Source organism: Malania oleifera, chromosome 12 (assembly GCF_029873635.1).
Source record: "Malania oleifera isolate guangnan ecotype guangnan chromosome 12, ASM2987363v1, whole genome shotgun sequence".
NCBI lineage: Eukaryota > Viridiplantae > Streptophyta > Magnoliopsida > Santalales > Ximeniaceae > Malania > Malania oleifera.
Window position 1 is genome coordinate 55891688 of NC_080428.1, and position 16465 is coordinate 55908152.

The following is a 16465-nucleotide window of genomic DNA, read 5'->3' on the forward strand; positions in this document are numbered from 1 at the left end:
ATTAGATTAGAGCTAATTGCTCATGTCAGAGGATTTGACTTGGGTAGTGATTGCTAGGTTTTGACTTCCTGTTATAAGCTGATATATTTAGGGTATATCATGCACATAACACAAGAATTGAACAATTGTATAAACTGCTTACAACTTTTAATAACATTTTGATTATCATGAACTTTTATTTTTTAATAATAAATTTTTTTCTAGTTTAAATTCTCTTGTATATATTTGTGTATCAACCACATACACAGCACAAGAATAAAAAAAAAAATATGCACTAAATTTTTTTTAATAACTTTTTTTTTAAATTCTATCCCATATGCTTATCGTTTTAAACAATACAAATTTGAGTATATAAATTTATCCATGCCCCGTAAGTGCTCGCACATAGCATGGGGCTTGGTAATTAAATTTTAAAGCAAGAGACACCTCATCAAAAGTTTATAGATGAAATTATTATTTAAGAGAAGACGATGTAGTTTTAAATCAATATTTTTTTCCTCATTAATATTTTTAAATTGCAATACAAGTTATGGTTTGATTACAACATTTAAAAAACATATAAACATAATTCAATAATTTAACAGAAACTATTTCAATTTTAAATTTCTAAAATATCTTTGTGACTCCCATTTTGTCATATAATTCCTAATTTTCTTTTATTGGTCCCTAAAAAGTCAGTAAGCTTGGATATAGAGTTTACCTAAAACTAATGTGTAATGCTTTTTACCATTCATGAGCAATGTGAGCAATACCATACTTAATATATTCTTCATATTTCTTTCGAAACTATAGTAGACATTGGTAGACAATTGCATACATTTTAGTTATGTTTCACTTGTAAGTTGTCTATTTGGTTTAATTTCAATTTTTGTGCACAGGATTCAGAGAGGAGTTATCAATTAAAGTCAATTCAGTGTAGTGATACTAATTCTCGTCATTTACATTAATTTATATTCAAATGGTTACGCAAACTATTTCAGCTTACTTTTTTAAATCAAAAGCATGAAATGCATATAAGATTAGATCAAATCATAAATAAAATGTAATTACTTTTTGAATTTCATGTTTTTTTTTTAATGTCAATTGACTTGGGCATGACGGTATACGTACGCGTGCAAGTATTAGAAATTAATTATGTTAAGCAAAACAAATCAAACATGAATTAATTATGTCATTTTAAATAACAAAAAATTCCCAAAAAAAGAAAACATTTTAGGAATGTAGATAGCTCTCAATGTCATGTTCTAAGATTTAGGAAATGCTCATGTCATATTCTGTCATTTAGAAGCGAGCACAACTATATTTTGAATTATTGATTGACCCCACTAATTAGTATTAATTATGAGAGAGACCCATCGTTTATCATGGGCACTGCAATACAAAAGCTGCCACACATTCCCACGCGCACCGGGTCGCGTGGGCGGTATTTCTCTTATTTGCGTGGCGTCATGAGGGGCAGGAGGAATATGTCACCCTCAGTGGCCCGGGAGTCCGGGATGACCTAGCTACGTAGATTCCGTCCAGCAACTGGTGACGTAACCTCACGTCGTCCTACAGTGGCTGTGACGTACTAGAATACGTCACTGTCGTTGACGTTAGTCATCCCCTGCTCCACGCCCGCACCATATAATTCTCCCCTCCACTCCCTTCTTACCCCTCCCAATTCTCTCTCTCTCGCCCTCCCTCCCTCTCTACTTCTCTCTCTGTCTTTGACACTTTGTGCCGATTATGCAACAGGCAGTGCCGTATAGAGCATTCCTCCGGGGCTCCGGCGGAAGCGGCTCCGGCGGGCGGCGGCCTCCTGGGGACAATTCTGCGGCGGTGAACGGCCACGGGAGTATTGGGACGAGTGTGAGGAGTATGGTGTTGGAGAATCCGGTGATAGTGTTTGGGCGGCGGGGGTGCTGCATGTGCCATGTGGTGAAGCTTTTGCTGTTGGGGCTGGGGGTGAACCCGACGCTGTATGAGGTGGACGAAGGAGACGAGGCGGCCGTGGTGGGGGAGCTGGCGAGGATCGTCGGTGCGGGAGAAGGGAGGCCGCAGTTTCCGGCGGTGTTCGTCGGAGGGAAGTTGTTCGGAGGACTGGAGAGGGTCATGGCCACTCATATTTCAGGTGAATTGGTACCCATTTTGAAAGATGCAGGGGCTCTCTGGCTGTGAACGTACTAATGTCATGGCGCTCTCTTCTGTTTTCTCTCTCTCTCTCTCTCTTTCAAGAATTTTTACTTTTTCAGGGAGAGGAATGCAGAAACTTTATGCCCTTTTTTTTAGAATTTAAATGCAGTTTTTGTTTTGTTTTGTTAGAAACATGATAAAAAGCTTGATATGGATAATCTAATTTTGCCTTTAAAATAAACCTAGCTTGTGTAGATTGGTGGCTTTGATTTCAACTGCTTGGTTTTGGAACTTCGATCTCTCTCTCTCTCTCTCTCTCTCCTCTCTCTCTCTCTCTCTCTCTCTCTCTCTCTCCTCTCTCTCTCTCTCTCTCTCTCTCTCTGTTTAAAGACCCTTTTCGTTTTTGGGTTTCATTACTAATCAAATTAATAATCTTTATGCATAATCACAGTTCTTGTCGAAAGCTAATCGATCAATTTGCCTTGAGATCCTTTCCTTTGGTTAGAATTTTTTTTTATCAGAACTCTCTGTTCCTGTTGTCAGCCATATCCCAAATTCCAGTTGTACTACTTTGGTGATTTTTCCCCTGTTTTTTCCCATCATCTTATACCAAGTGCTAAGAGCCAGCCTTAAACCTATGGTATCAAATTCAGGATTTGGGAATCCTTAAGCAGTCAAAATAAAAAGGTGTTTAGAATTTGAAAAAAAGAAAAAATTATCTGCAATATTAAAATTGATTCATTTAATTGGGTTTCATTTTTTTTATTTTTTTTGGTAGCTGCTGAAGTTAGCAAGGTTCATGTAAAAAGAAAAATAAAAATAAAAAAACTGCAGGGAATTCACTGCAAATTTCAGTGAGGAATGATCATTTCACCTCGTCATGCATCAGGCGTCAAACACCTCATGAATATTGTACTTCGTTTTTCCATTTAATTCCAGGTGCCAAAACAGAGAGATAATAAAAACCTGATGGTCAAAATTCGTATATTGGATTTTAACTGTAATGTTTGACGAGGAGGTAATAATGGAATTGTAAATTAAATGAGATGTGGTTCCCCTGTTTTATATACAAAAAAGATATGGCCACGTTTGAATTCCCCTGTTTTGATTTTTGAATGGACATTGATGGCGTCATCACCCCATTTAATCGTCTCCTCCACTACCTAATTGACGAGAACCAACGCGTAACATCATTAAGCGTGCGATTCATACCCATGCATGAGCAAATGCGACAACTGTACTCTGTTGGTCTGTTTGTTTGGCAGGAAAATTTTTTCTGGTATTTCACTAATTCTCGTCGTGGAATGAATGCGGACGCTGTTTGGGAAAGGGTACAGGAAAAGGAGGTCGCTCGGGCGCAGGGGAAGTAATGAGAAATTAATTGTTTGGATTATTGAACTAACCTACATTAAGCATTAGGTCATCTTCCTTGTTGGTACTTCAATTCCAAACCAATAACGACGACATATTTGTTATAGAAAGCTTCTTGCACGTGGTAATGGTGCAATGTTTGCACCTCATGAACCTAATAATTTCCAAGAAAATTGACTTTAGGAAAATCTCTTGTAGATCGGAATCCATATCGATCAATAGTTTTGTTGTAGATCGGAATCCATATCGACCAATAGTTTTGTCATCATATTCACGACCATTCCAACCAATCCTAAAAGTTAAAGTTAAATTTAAATTTAAAATAAAAATAATGCAAATCATTCAAAAATTATTTTTACCAATTTTGATCCTTCATATGTAAAATAATTTTTATTGGAGCATCAAACAATAAACTTAAAAATATAATAATCAAATAAAATAATTTTAATTACTTAAGCTTTTTTTCTAATTTTATTTATTTATCAATTCCCACCATTAATTAAGAGAAGTCTACTGGGTTTTGGAACGTTTTTTATTCCTTCAATCAACTTTTTTAAAAAATTAAATCATTATAACTTTCAATTAACTTATTAATTGCTCATTAGTTCTAAAAAATTTTAAATTTAAAAATGTGAGAAGTTATCTTATATTTAAAATATTAAAAAAATTATGAATAATTTTTATTCTAAAAAATATAAATAAATATTAATTAACCCTTTATGACTATAAGCGCGTCCACAATTAATTATGATTCAATTAAAGAATAAGAACTGGGGTTCATTCAATTATTTTTAATTATTTTTTAAAAATTTAAATGTATTGGTTAAGCATATTACTAATAGTAATTACAGCAGAAGAGGTGAGGGGTGCGGACTGAGGAGCAGGAGTTTCACGCGCCGCCAGACAAAGTGAGGGTCACGAGGACCTTGTGGGACCCACTTGGGTTGTATTCATGGCCTCATATGCGTTGTGTCTTTCATGGTCTCATTTATTTATTTATTTATTTTTATAATAATAATTTGTCAGGAAAAAAGCTGGCCAAAACAGCAAAAGACAAAAACACCCTCAAAAAGCAAAACAATCCCCAAATTTGTGCCACAATTAGAGCCCACCCCCCCCCCCCCCCCCCCCCCCCCCCCCCCCCCTGATGCCTTTCTTTTGTAGGGCATCTACCCTCTAACCATTCACCCATCTTTCCCAAATTTTATCCTTTTGAATTCATTCGACACGTTTTTTTTCATAATAATTTGATAAATTCATCTTACATTTTTAAATTTAAAGTTAAATTAAATGTTTAAGGCTAAGGACAGTTACTTTATGAATAGAAAGGAAGAAAAATATTTATTGAAAACTGTCTCTTTTTCTCGTAATTAATAATAATGGTACTAAATTTAATAAAAGAGAAGATTTTAATAACTAGTCGATTTTACAGCATTCATCACAGTTTTATAGCAAGAATCTTATTGGTTAGAACGGTCTATTATGTTGCATGATAAAAAAAATTTATGTAATTGACGTTACTTATTGCAATTCAAATCTTGATTCATGCTGTCATCATCATCGATGTGAATTATAATTAATGAAGACCATTATCAAGCAAATTGATGATGTGTAAAGACCTATCTTTTAAACGTCTATATTAGCTTATAACGAACCCAAAATACCCAAAGGAGCTATTATATTTAATTCTCTTGAAATATTAGAAGAAAATTATTCTAATGAAATATATGGGATGCTTTCAAAGATATATTCATCGAGAAAATAGCACGAGAGATTGTCACAATGCCCCGGAGAAGGATCCAGAATGATGAGGGGTAATATTAATAAAGGTTTGATGGAATCATCACTAACCTCTTATTTACCTAGGTGCGGTTAGTTCACTTAATTACTACTTGTTAATTGAACTATAGACTAAACCGAGGCCATGGAACGAGTAGTCTCGATTTGCATTTACCAGAGTTGGAATTGAGAGTTCAATTATGTAAGGGAAAAGTACTAGCACTCCTACACACTCATTCTATAAATGGTACCTAATTAATTATGAATTATCCCTAAACTAAATCTAATGGTTTTTAATTAACTCCTTAATAAATAAATAAATAAAATATTTAAATTTTTAAAAGAAAATATAAAATGATGTGTGATTAAGGAATTTTTAATAAGACCTCCAAAAGAGAGGATCTTATTAGATAAACCCTCCTTAAAACTAGTATAGGTAAGGTTTAAAACACCTCTTTACCCTTTGTTTAATCATTAAGAGTCATAATATCAAAATAGAATATATACAGATAATAATTAAACAAAGCCATCAAATTTGAGCAAAAAAAGTCTTTAAAACATTTTCAGGTTTTCTAAAATTTTTCTAAAAATTTTCCAACATTTTTTCGAAATTCTCTGGGAATTTTTAAAGACTTTTTTCTCCATTTTATTTATTTTTGGTATTTTTTTTAATTTTCTATTTTTTATTTGAGTAAAAAAGAGTCAAATATTTTTATTTATTTTTAATGATTTTTAAATATTTTTATCTGATTTTTCTAATTTTTTCTCGATTTTTAAAATTTTAAATTTAATTTTCAAATTTTAAAAAAATTAATTGGTGGTTTGGAGTGGGTCAAACTAGTATGAATCGGGTCAATAGGTCAACCCACGTTGATCTGAGTCAAATTAGGTTAACTCAATTGGGGAAGGGCTGCCATGTGTTAGCCTGCGATGGTGACACATGGTGCTGATATTTTTTTATTTATTTTTTATTTTGTTTTGAATTTGCTGCAGTAGGGTCATGTTAGCATGACATCACCTGCTACGTGGCAGAATTCGTTAGGTCTTGGGAGTTTGTTACGAATCGCTGACTTAGCAGGATCTGTATGTCTAGAGAAAATGCACATTGGACGGCTGTGATCATGCCAAGTCAATTCTTAAATGCGCGGTTCTAGGCATACCACGTGTCATCATTCGTACAGTAACACGGTCCCACTAATATATTTTTTTGAAAAAAATTAATGTAAGACTCCTTTTCCCCCTCTTTTTTTTCTTTTCTTTTGACTCTCTTTATTCTTCTCTCTCTCTCTCTCTCTCTCTCTCTCTCTCTCTCTCTCTCTCGTTCGCTCTCTATCCTATCCCTAGCCCTTTTTGCTTCTTTTTTTTCCCTCTCAAATCTCTAACCCATCTCCTAATCAATGCACATCCTAATTTTTCCATTCTTTTTCATTACAAATATAACATTAGCCATCCATTTTGTATATTTGGCTACTTTTAGGAACTCAGCTTCAAATTTTTTTCAAACTTCCTCCTTGATTTTTACAACATCTCGGATTTCATTCTCCTCAATTTCTACTTTACACATTTACTTTCAGGGTAAATAGGTACCTTATATTCAAACCAGACATATTGAAACGACCTGCTAATAAAATAAAATCTTTTCCCCCTATTTTAATATCTAATCATTGACCTAAACAGTGGAAGGCCAACCATATAGAATAAAACCACACATAATACAATACCAGAGTGTCAAACCAACCCACAATATACAATCATCACTGTTTTCCCAAACTACCCTTACTGATACCAAGGGTTTACAAAACATGCCACTCAAAAATAATACTCACTCTCAAAAGGGCAATACAACAGCTCCTCTAACTGTGAGCTTGCTCCGCTCGCCTAGCTGGTTCACCTGAAAAAAAATTCAACACTGGGATGAGCCAACGTTCAGTAAGACGAAACATGTTATTACTAGTGTGTGGCAGATGAGTTACAATACTATAAAAATCTATTACTATATAATCATGTATCACCAAATCTGTAAATACAATACCAGTAATATAAACCATCACCTTTTTCCTGTTGCTTAACATTTCTATACTTTAGGTTTCTACTCAAAATACTTCTAATATATATATATATATATATATATATATATAGATATATTTTCTATCTCTGTAAATCTGTATGAACATAGTAATAACTGAAAACTTCCATATGGATAACTGTGTGTCATGATTTAACCCCTCACGACAAAGTTGTGAGGCCCGTAGGCGGGATCTACCCTAGCTGGCCGACCAGGATAAACCACTATACTTCATTAGTCTGATCAGTCATCCTCAACCCATATCTGATGGGGAGCTTGTCCACTCGTGAGCTCTATATGATCAACTGTTATACCACGTATTATCTGAATAGGTGGTTGCACTCTATACTGTATGTAGCTACGATACCGTGCTCTGTAAACTGTATGGTCCAACAGGGTCTGATACTATATAATACATCTTTATATACAACTATTTGTTTTACCATGATTCTGTAATAACTGTATAAACCATAACGCTGTGATAAATTGTATCTGTATCAACTGTATTTTCTAAAATAAACTGTAAAACTGTATGTCATGGTATTGTAAACTGTATCTGTATCAACTGTATAATCATGGTATTCTGTAATTACTATAAAATATATTCACTGTCTATATAATCTGTAAAACATAGCTCTAAAAAAAATACTATAAAACATGTCTTCGTACTATATCTATATTCTCAAGCCACACAGTAATTTAAAACATATTATATACAATGGATAAATTGTATTAATCCCTACTGTGAATAGTAATCTGGTATAAACAAATATATATACTATACTGAAAATCATACTAAATTTGCCTAGCATAACATATTTCCCTTACCTGACTATTAAAAAGCCCTTATCGTATATCGGTCCTACCCCCGCAGGGTTTCCTACACGACATCCTGAAAACAACATTCACCAGAACAGAATATCAATATTTCTTTACCTACATCATTTTCTACAACTGCCAGAAAGCCAAAAATTGGCTAAAAGGTCTTACCCTGATTTTGGGAGAAATTCGACTTGATCCCACCGATGATCCGCCCTAAAAGACTTGAAGGGAACTCTTCCAGGAGCGTCGTGGTGGCCTCATATCGTCGATCCGGTAACTAACGGGGCCGAAATCGAAGAGAGAAGGGAGAAGGGCCGTAGGAGAGAGGGAGGGGAATATTTTCGTTGATTTTTCTACGATTAAGCGAAGTTTAAGTTTATTTATATTGTGGCCTTCGTCGACGAGTCACGTCATCTCGTCGATGAGCCACGTCATCTCGTTGACGAGTCTAATAGGAAATTCGTTGACAAGCTTTCCCTTTCATCAACGAAATTCAGAATCACCCAAAACATTCTCTCAGTATCTTCTTGTCGACGAAACATGCCATAGTCAACAAGACCCTCTTGTACCCTCGTCGATGAATCTCCTGTGTTCGTTGGCGAGGCCATTAGAAAATTCCTTGGGTTATTATATCCAAAATACAATGTCGTCGATGAAGTCTGCTGCCTCCTTATGTTTCTGTTTCCATTTCCCTCCATTTTTATTATTTAAATATCATTATTCTTCGAGTCGTTACACATATCTTGGTATGATCAAGCAAATACATCAATATACTCTCGCAAAAGGCTAACCATCTTTCCCTTTTCGCCTTTAGACAATAACACTCCAATTCATATTTGCTTTGGATCTTCCACAATTCCCAAGTTAGCTGTTGAAATGGGATCTTCATTAGAAACTGCATGTTTTCCTTCAGATTCCATCATTCTTAGTATTTCAGGAGGTAAATCTACTTCCTCTTCATCCACTTCTACCTCACTGACTGGATTCCCAAACAAAATTTCTACCTTAGGATATTCTGCACTAGTAAAGCCATTTCTTGTATTCCTTACACACAACACAAGTAGAACAAGACAAGATTTGGCAAAGATAACAGGAAAAAAAATAATGTAATGAGATGAAACTGAAATGCACTTTTATTTCATTAAAATTCAAGATGATTTAAACAAAAATAATTAATGAGGCATTGTCCTTTTATTGAAAAACAAAGAAAAACATAATCATTCCCAAAATTACATTAATTCAACCACCATCGGGTATTCAAACACATGCCAATTGTCTAGTTCTATATCTGTTGAAACGAGATAAATTCAATTTTCCATTGTCTCTTTTATGCCCGACTGATCCACTATGAAAATTATTAATTGTTCAATTCTTTGACTTAGCTGCTTTTCTAAAGGCTCTGTTTCTGCCTTGAAATTTGAATTCATTACCTCACCACTATGAAATGTTTTGAACAACACGTGAAAATTCATTCCTGCCAAGTAAGTCTCCTGTTTGGAAGGACATGCCAATCTTCTTATCCTTCTTTCCTCTATTATTTTCTTGCGCTCTACATGCGTAGGAATACACCCAAACCTGAAAATTTCTTTTGCCCTTGGCATTTGTATGGGAATTGGAATCCCTTGTAACTTTTTGCCCAAATCGTTCCTTTGACTGTATTTTCCTCAAATCATTTCTTTTGCCACCATTTTAGATGCAGTTGAAATATGAGGTTGCTACATATGTCGTATTTACCACTTCAAAATATCAGAAGGAATCCTTTAGCGCCTCTTCAACAATCTCTACATAAGGATTCAAAGATGGTTTTGTCACTATTAAATCCACCTCCTTACATACACATATCAGATTCTCTTCTACCACAAACTTCACTTTTTGATGTAATGAAGACGGTACTGCCCCTGCCATGTGTATCCAAGGCCTACCCAGCAAGAAATTATATGAGAGAGATATTTCTATAACTTGGAATGCAATTTTAAAAACTATAAGATCAATTTGAATCGGTACTTCAATAACCCCAATTGACTCCCTGCGAGTTCCATAAAAGTCTCTAACTACTAAATTACTCTATTTCATATATGAAATTTCCACTAGCAATTTCTATAGAGTAGTCATACGCATCACATTTAGGGATGAGTCATTATCAATCAGCACTCTAGCCATTATATAATCTTTGCACTTAGTAGAGATATGGAGTGCCTTAATATGACCTCGACCCTTTGATGGAATTTCCTCATCATTTAAAGTCAGATAATTAGTAGCTGTGAGACTTCCAATAATATTGTAACGACCTGCTATTTAACTTAGATTATTTTTTTTACTGCAAAATTTATAATGCTCCGATACCTACTAGATCAAACCAATCCATCAACCTAAGCAGCAAGAAGCGGAATTCATATAAACACAACTAAGAAAATATACAATACTAGAGTGCTAAAAGGTTTCTCAAAATATACATATAAGACTGTTACCCAAAATACCCTCAACTACGCTAGGGCTATACATAATTACTCTAAAAAATACTCACTCTACTGATAGGGCAGTACTGAAGCCCCTCTATCTACGAGCCTGATCTGCTCGCCTACCTAGATCACCTGAAAAATGTTAAAGTAATGGGATGATTCAATGCTCAGTAAGATGAAATATGCTATTGCTAGTATGTGGCAAATGAGTTACAATACTGAGAAAATCTATTTCTATATAAACACATATAACTGAATCTGAAAATATTGTACAAATAATATAATAACCATCATCCTATGTTACTTAACATAACTGTATTTTTAGGTTTCTATACATAATACTTCTACTATACATAAGTACGCCCTCTATTATTGTAAAACTGTATATACATATAATAGCTGAAAACTTCCTTGGATGGCTATATGTCATGATTTAACCCCTTATTACAAGGTTGTGCGGCCCGAAGGCGGGATCTACCCTGGCTAGCCAACCAGGAATAAACCACTATACTCTATTAGTGTGATAAGCCCTCCTCAACCCATATATGATAGAAAGCCTCCTGGGCATTTGATCGACCTACATACCACGTATTATCTGAATACGTGGTTGCACTCTATACTGAATATCTGTATATAGTAATGGTAGTGTGCTCTGCTATCTGATCCATTAGGGTCTGATACTAAATAATACATTACTATATACAACCTATCTGTTTTACCATGATTCTGTAGTATCTGTATTAACCATGACCTGTGATAAATTGTATCTATATCAACTGTATTTCTGTAATAAACTGTAAAATTGTATATCATGGTACTGAAAACTGTATAATCATGGTATTCTGAAAATACTATAAAACATATTTCCTATCAGTATAATTTGTAAAACATAATCCTGAAAATACTGTAAAAACATGATTCTGTACTATATCCATATTCTCATACCATACAGTAATTTAAAACATTTTAAACATATTAGATAAACTATATAAATTCCTGCTGTGAAATAATAATCTGATAAAAACATATATTTCATACTGAAATCATACTAGTATTACCTAGCATAGCATATTTCCCTTACTTGATTTCTGCTAAAATCTCCCTGCTATGAAGGGTCCTACACCCGTAGGGTTCTCCACTCAATACCCTGAAAACCATAAATCTCATAACAAAACATCATTGTTTCTACGTCAATTACATTCCTACAACTGCTACTAAACCAACTTTTGCTTAAAAGACCTTACCTTGAATTTGGGATGAAATCCAATTTCGTCCCACCGACGATTCGCTCCAGCAGATTTGGAGAGAACTTCCCTAGAATCGTCGTGGTGGCCTCAGATCGTCAATTTGGCAAATGAAGGGGCCGAAATTGAAGAGAGATGGATGTGGAGCCGTAGGAGAGAGAGAGAGAGTGAATTTCTGTAAATTTTCTACGTAAAAATCCAACTTTCAGCTATTTATGGAGCCGAATTCATTGACAAGACACGTCACCTTGTCGAAGAGTCCTATAGAAAGTTCATCAACGAACCTGCACCCTTGTTGATGAATTTTGGACTTCCAAAAAATCCTCTCTCAGTATCTTCTTGTCGACGAGACGGAACTTCGTCGATGAGATCCTGAAGAACCCTCGTCAACGAAACCCCTATGTTCGTTGATGAGGCCTGGGAAATTTCTTGGAATTATCACCTCCAAAATGCAATGTCGTTGAAGAACACGAAGCGTTCGTCGACGAAGTCGGCTGCCTCCTTCTATTATTGTTTCCATTTTCCTCCCTCTTTATTATTTAAATATCATTATTCTTCGAGTCGTTACAAATATGATCAAAATTTTCTACACTAATTGTTGATTAAGGTGTAATCCCAAGAGGGGGGGGGGTGAATTGGATATTAAAAAAATAATTCACTTAATTTTCTTTTACACACTTCTTATAAGTTTACCAACTATTTCTAGTTGCTCAATTATGTGTGAGTATGGCAATCCTATCTATGCATGTAATATACTCAATTTAAATATAATGTGAAAAATAAAGAGTAAAAGGAAGAGAGAAGACAAACGCGATTTTACGAGGTTCAGCCGACTTGGCCTACGTCCTCGCCTTGAGCAACCACTCAAAGATTCACTAAAAACCCTGCTCCTTAAAGTGGGACGAAGCTTCCCTTACAAACCGCTGCTTACAAGAGGTACAACTCCCTCCTTATCCACTGCTCACAAGAGGTACAACTTCCTCCTCACACCTGGTTCATAACCCGAACCGTGTTTACAATGAAATCTGAAAACTAACACTCAAAACAATGCTTCTAAAAAAATCTTGTGAGTACAATTCAATCTCCTAGTACATTAACATATGATATAACTTGAAGCTCAAGAATGTATGAAAAACGATACAATCGTTTGATGTATGATATGTGTCAACACACAAATTCGTATGTAATCAAAACTCCCAAGTGAAAATATTTGTGGAATGCTTTGGAGTCTACTAGGGTTTTTGATTCACTTTGTAAAGATGCTCAAGTATATTTGAAGTGAGCTATTTAACAAAAATTTGACTTGAATACAACTCAATCAAAAATCACAAAGTTTTCCTTCAAGTTCCAATATTTTAATCAAAGTAGGTTTTTCAATAAGAAACCCAATGAATAATATATATGAATATGTGTTTATGTACTTCTTGAATTTCAAATCAATCAACCAAGCTAACAAGTTTTTCTCAAAACATGATCTTCCCGAAAATCAGTTTTTATATATGAATACACACTCAAGATCAAAACCTCTTTCTAATGATAAACACGTAAAGAGATGAGAGGTTCTTGAAAAGTAATAACTTGACAGATCAAACCTTAATACTGGATCAAAGTTTAGTTGGATGAATGAATGCCCTTTTGATTTAAGTAGAGATTTTCCCAAACAAAGATGGAAGAAGATTGAAGTGCAGAAAACCGGCTCTAGGGTTCAAATCTTGCAATGAGAAGTATATATTTCTTGTTGTGTCGCTTAGCTTATGTTCTAGGGTTTAGATATTCATAATATATATTATATTACCCTTAGAATTAATCTCAGCCATTGGATCAATAAGATACTTCGCGTGTCTTTTTAATAAAGAATTGATTTTTAGGCTTTCCCGCGAGTTCAGGCAACCGAACTCGACTTCAAGCTCCTGAAGTATCAACTTGAGGCGCCTGAGGTTCCAAGGTCAGGCGACCAAAGAGCCTCGGCCAGGTTCTATCTTCTCCATTTAATTCTTTAGGTGACTGAACTTAATCTTCAGGCAACCAAAGAAATTCTTCAGGTTACTGAGATTTGAGTTCAGGCGACCGAACTCCTCATTCTCTCAAATTTTCATTTCTAACTAAAAGATCTGCTTGGCTTCTTTTCTTGGGTCTTTCATAAAATATATTTTTCATGATTTTGAAAACATTACAAGATCCATGAGAGTTTCCTAATGATGTACATGAAATGCATGAATCCTAAAACCATTCTAAGTTATAATGAGCGTCAAATTAAATCATATGAAAATGTTAATACATGAGTTATAAATACCCTTTCCCAAGATATTCTTGAACTTTGCCGCTTGCATCTTGATTCCCGTACACTTTGAGTTCCATGGATCTTGCCGAGATGTGTCAGCTTTACTTTATGGCTTCCATGACTCATTATATTTCCGTGCATGCTTGGTTTCTATTCACAAACTCAATGCACAGATCAAATACCAAGTGATTTGTCATTATCAAAACAAGATTGGACTCGTAGAGTCAACACTAATGTTGTGTAGGACATATTCCCGATTGATAACTCACATAAGAGCTTCCCTGTGTGGATCTAAATTGAGAAAAAAAAAAAAAGCACAAAAATCCATAATGGGAGTTTGTTAAGGTGCTCTACAACATTATACTCACTTTGCTTAATGATCTTCGAAAATTCACAGGCATCCTTGTGAGAGACTGGTTCTTTGATCATTCGGTATGACTCCTTATTCGTTGTCACTGCTGGATTTGCTTCTTTGTGAACCTCTTTTCCTTCCTTATCCTTTCCTTTGCAGAACCTCTATAAAACTACAAGTTATCCCACTGACACCAATGATATTATTTGTGTTCTCATTTTCCACTATCTTCCCATTACCATCTTTAACTTGAAACCCATTCTTCCAGGGCACCACTTTATCATTTGGATACAAGAAAGGACTAGGGATTGATATTCAGATCTTTGAGGGCACTTTGCTTACATCTTCCATAATCGGGGTTTTCTTTTGAATACTTATTGGAGCAAAAGATTTATTGGTGTATTGAGGATGAGTAGCCCTGTAGTTATCCTTCCCTATAGTATTGACCGTAAAATCTTATACTTCTACATATAATTCTTCCAAATGGAAATCCATTAAATTCTAAAGAAATTCTCAAAATGCATTGCATTCTTGCATTGAGAAATCTGGTCCTTCTTGAGAATCATAAGCAACTCCTGCACTACATAGTGCTTCTTCCCTAAACATTTATGTCTGATATAATTCCATAAAAAAATTCATCTAACAGGGTTTGAACTTGCTCCACTTTTTCTCACCAAATTTCATTGTTTCCTCTCCAATGGCATTTGTCGCAGCCCCTCCATGATTGGGCAATGGATTGCTATGCACATTAGGTTTTTTTTTTTCATCATCAAAGGCTAACCACCCTACATCCCTCAAGGTTTGTACTTTGTATTTGAATGACCACCATCTATTAATTGGATGACCTAGTGCTTCAGCATGGTACTCACATTGAGAATTTAGGTAATACCATTTTGGAAAAGGAGGGTGTACTGATACTTTTGGTGTTAGAGTAACTAGCTATCTTTCCACAAGCTGCAGAAACAATTCCGAATAGGTCATCGGAATAGGCTGAATTTCCCTGTTCTTTGTATCCTTTTGAAATCTTCTATCCGAAGTCTAAACATTATGTTGCCTATGAACTGACAATGGACCCAAAGAAATCATATGCAATCGGGCATTTAGTTGTACTACATTATTGACTACAGGATCGATTACTGCACTTTTATTTGTCTATTTGACATTACCTTCTCTGTACGGGTGACCTTGTATCATTTGTGCTTCTCCCTCCTTATTTTTGCCAACCCATTTCTTTGTAGCACCTTACTTAGTACTAGTGCTTCCCTTTTTTCCCATCTTAAATGCCCCTTCAATCCTTTATCCAGTGGTCACTAAATATGCAAATTTTTGGGGAGTGCGTCCAATAAGCTAGCCAAAATATGGGTGTTTAAGGTTGTTCGTAAATAAAGAAATTGATACCTTATCCTCAATTAAAGGATGTACCTATCCTGCCATTTCTCTTCATTGGTAAGCATATTCTTTCAATGATTCACTCGTCTTCTTCTCCATATTCTGAAAACTCAACCTGTTGGGAGTCATCTCAATTACATGTCTATACTAAATAATAAAAACATAAGCTAGATCATTCCAGGTGCGAATATTTCTACAGTCTTGTTGGATATACCATCTCATAGTCGCTTTGGTTAAGCTATCTTGAAAACAATGGATTAACAGTTTATCATTATCAGAATACACAACCATTTTTTGACAATACATCTTCAAATGGGTTATTGGACACTTGGACCCACTATACTTCTCGAAATCTAGAACTTTTAACTTCGGGGTTAAAACAACATTAGGGACTAAACACAAGTAAAACACAAATACCTATATAAACACATTCGTACCCTCCACAGCTCGTAAGGACTCCCCTAATAGTTTATCCCTATGGTTCACCTCCAAGCTATGGGTCTGTTCTTTAATTGTTTCTTTGGCCATTCCCCTTTCTTGGGTATTAGGAATTATGGTTGGTAGGGCTTGAGTATTTCTAGTTGGTTG

General features: G+C 35.0%; 1 protein-coding gene across 1 annotated transcript; it reads left to right on the top strand.

The window, feature by feature from the left end:
* Nucleotides 1-1661: 1661 nt before the first annotated feature.
* LOC131144387 (glutaredoxin-C9-like) lies at nt 1662-2356 on the top strand. The gene has a single exon (XM_058093012.1). The coding sequence runs from the start codon at nt 1729-1731 to the stop codon at nt 2158-2160; it is 432 nt and encodes a 143-aa protein (XP_057948995.1). The 5' UTR covers nt 1662-1728; the 3' UTR covers nt 2161-2356.
* The last annotated feature ends 14109 nt before the right edge of the window (nt 2357-16465 follow it).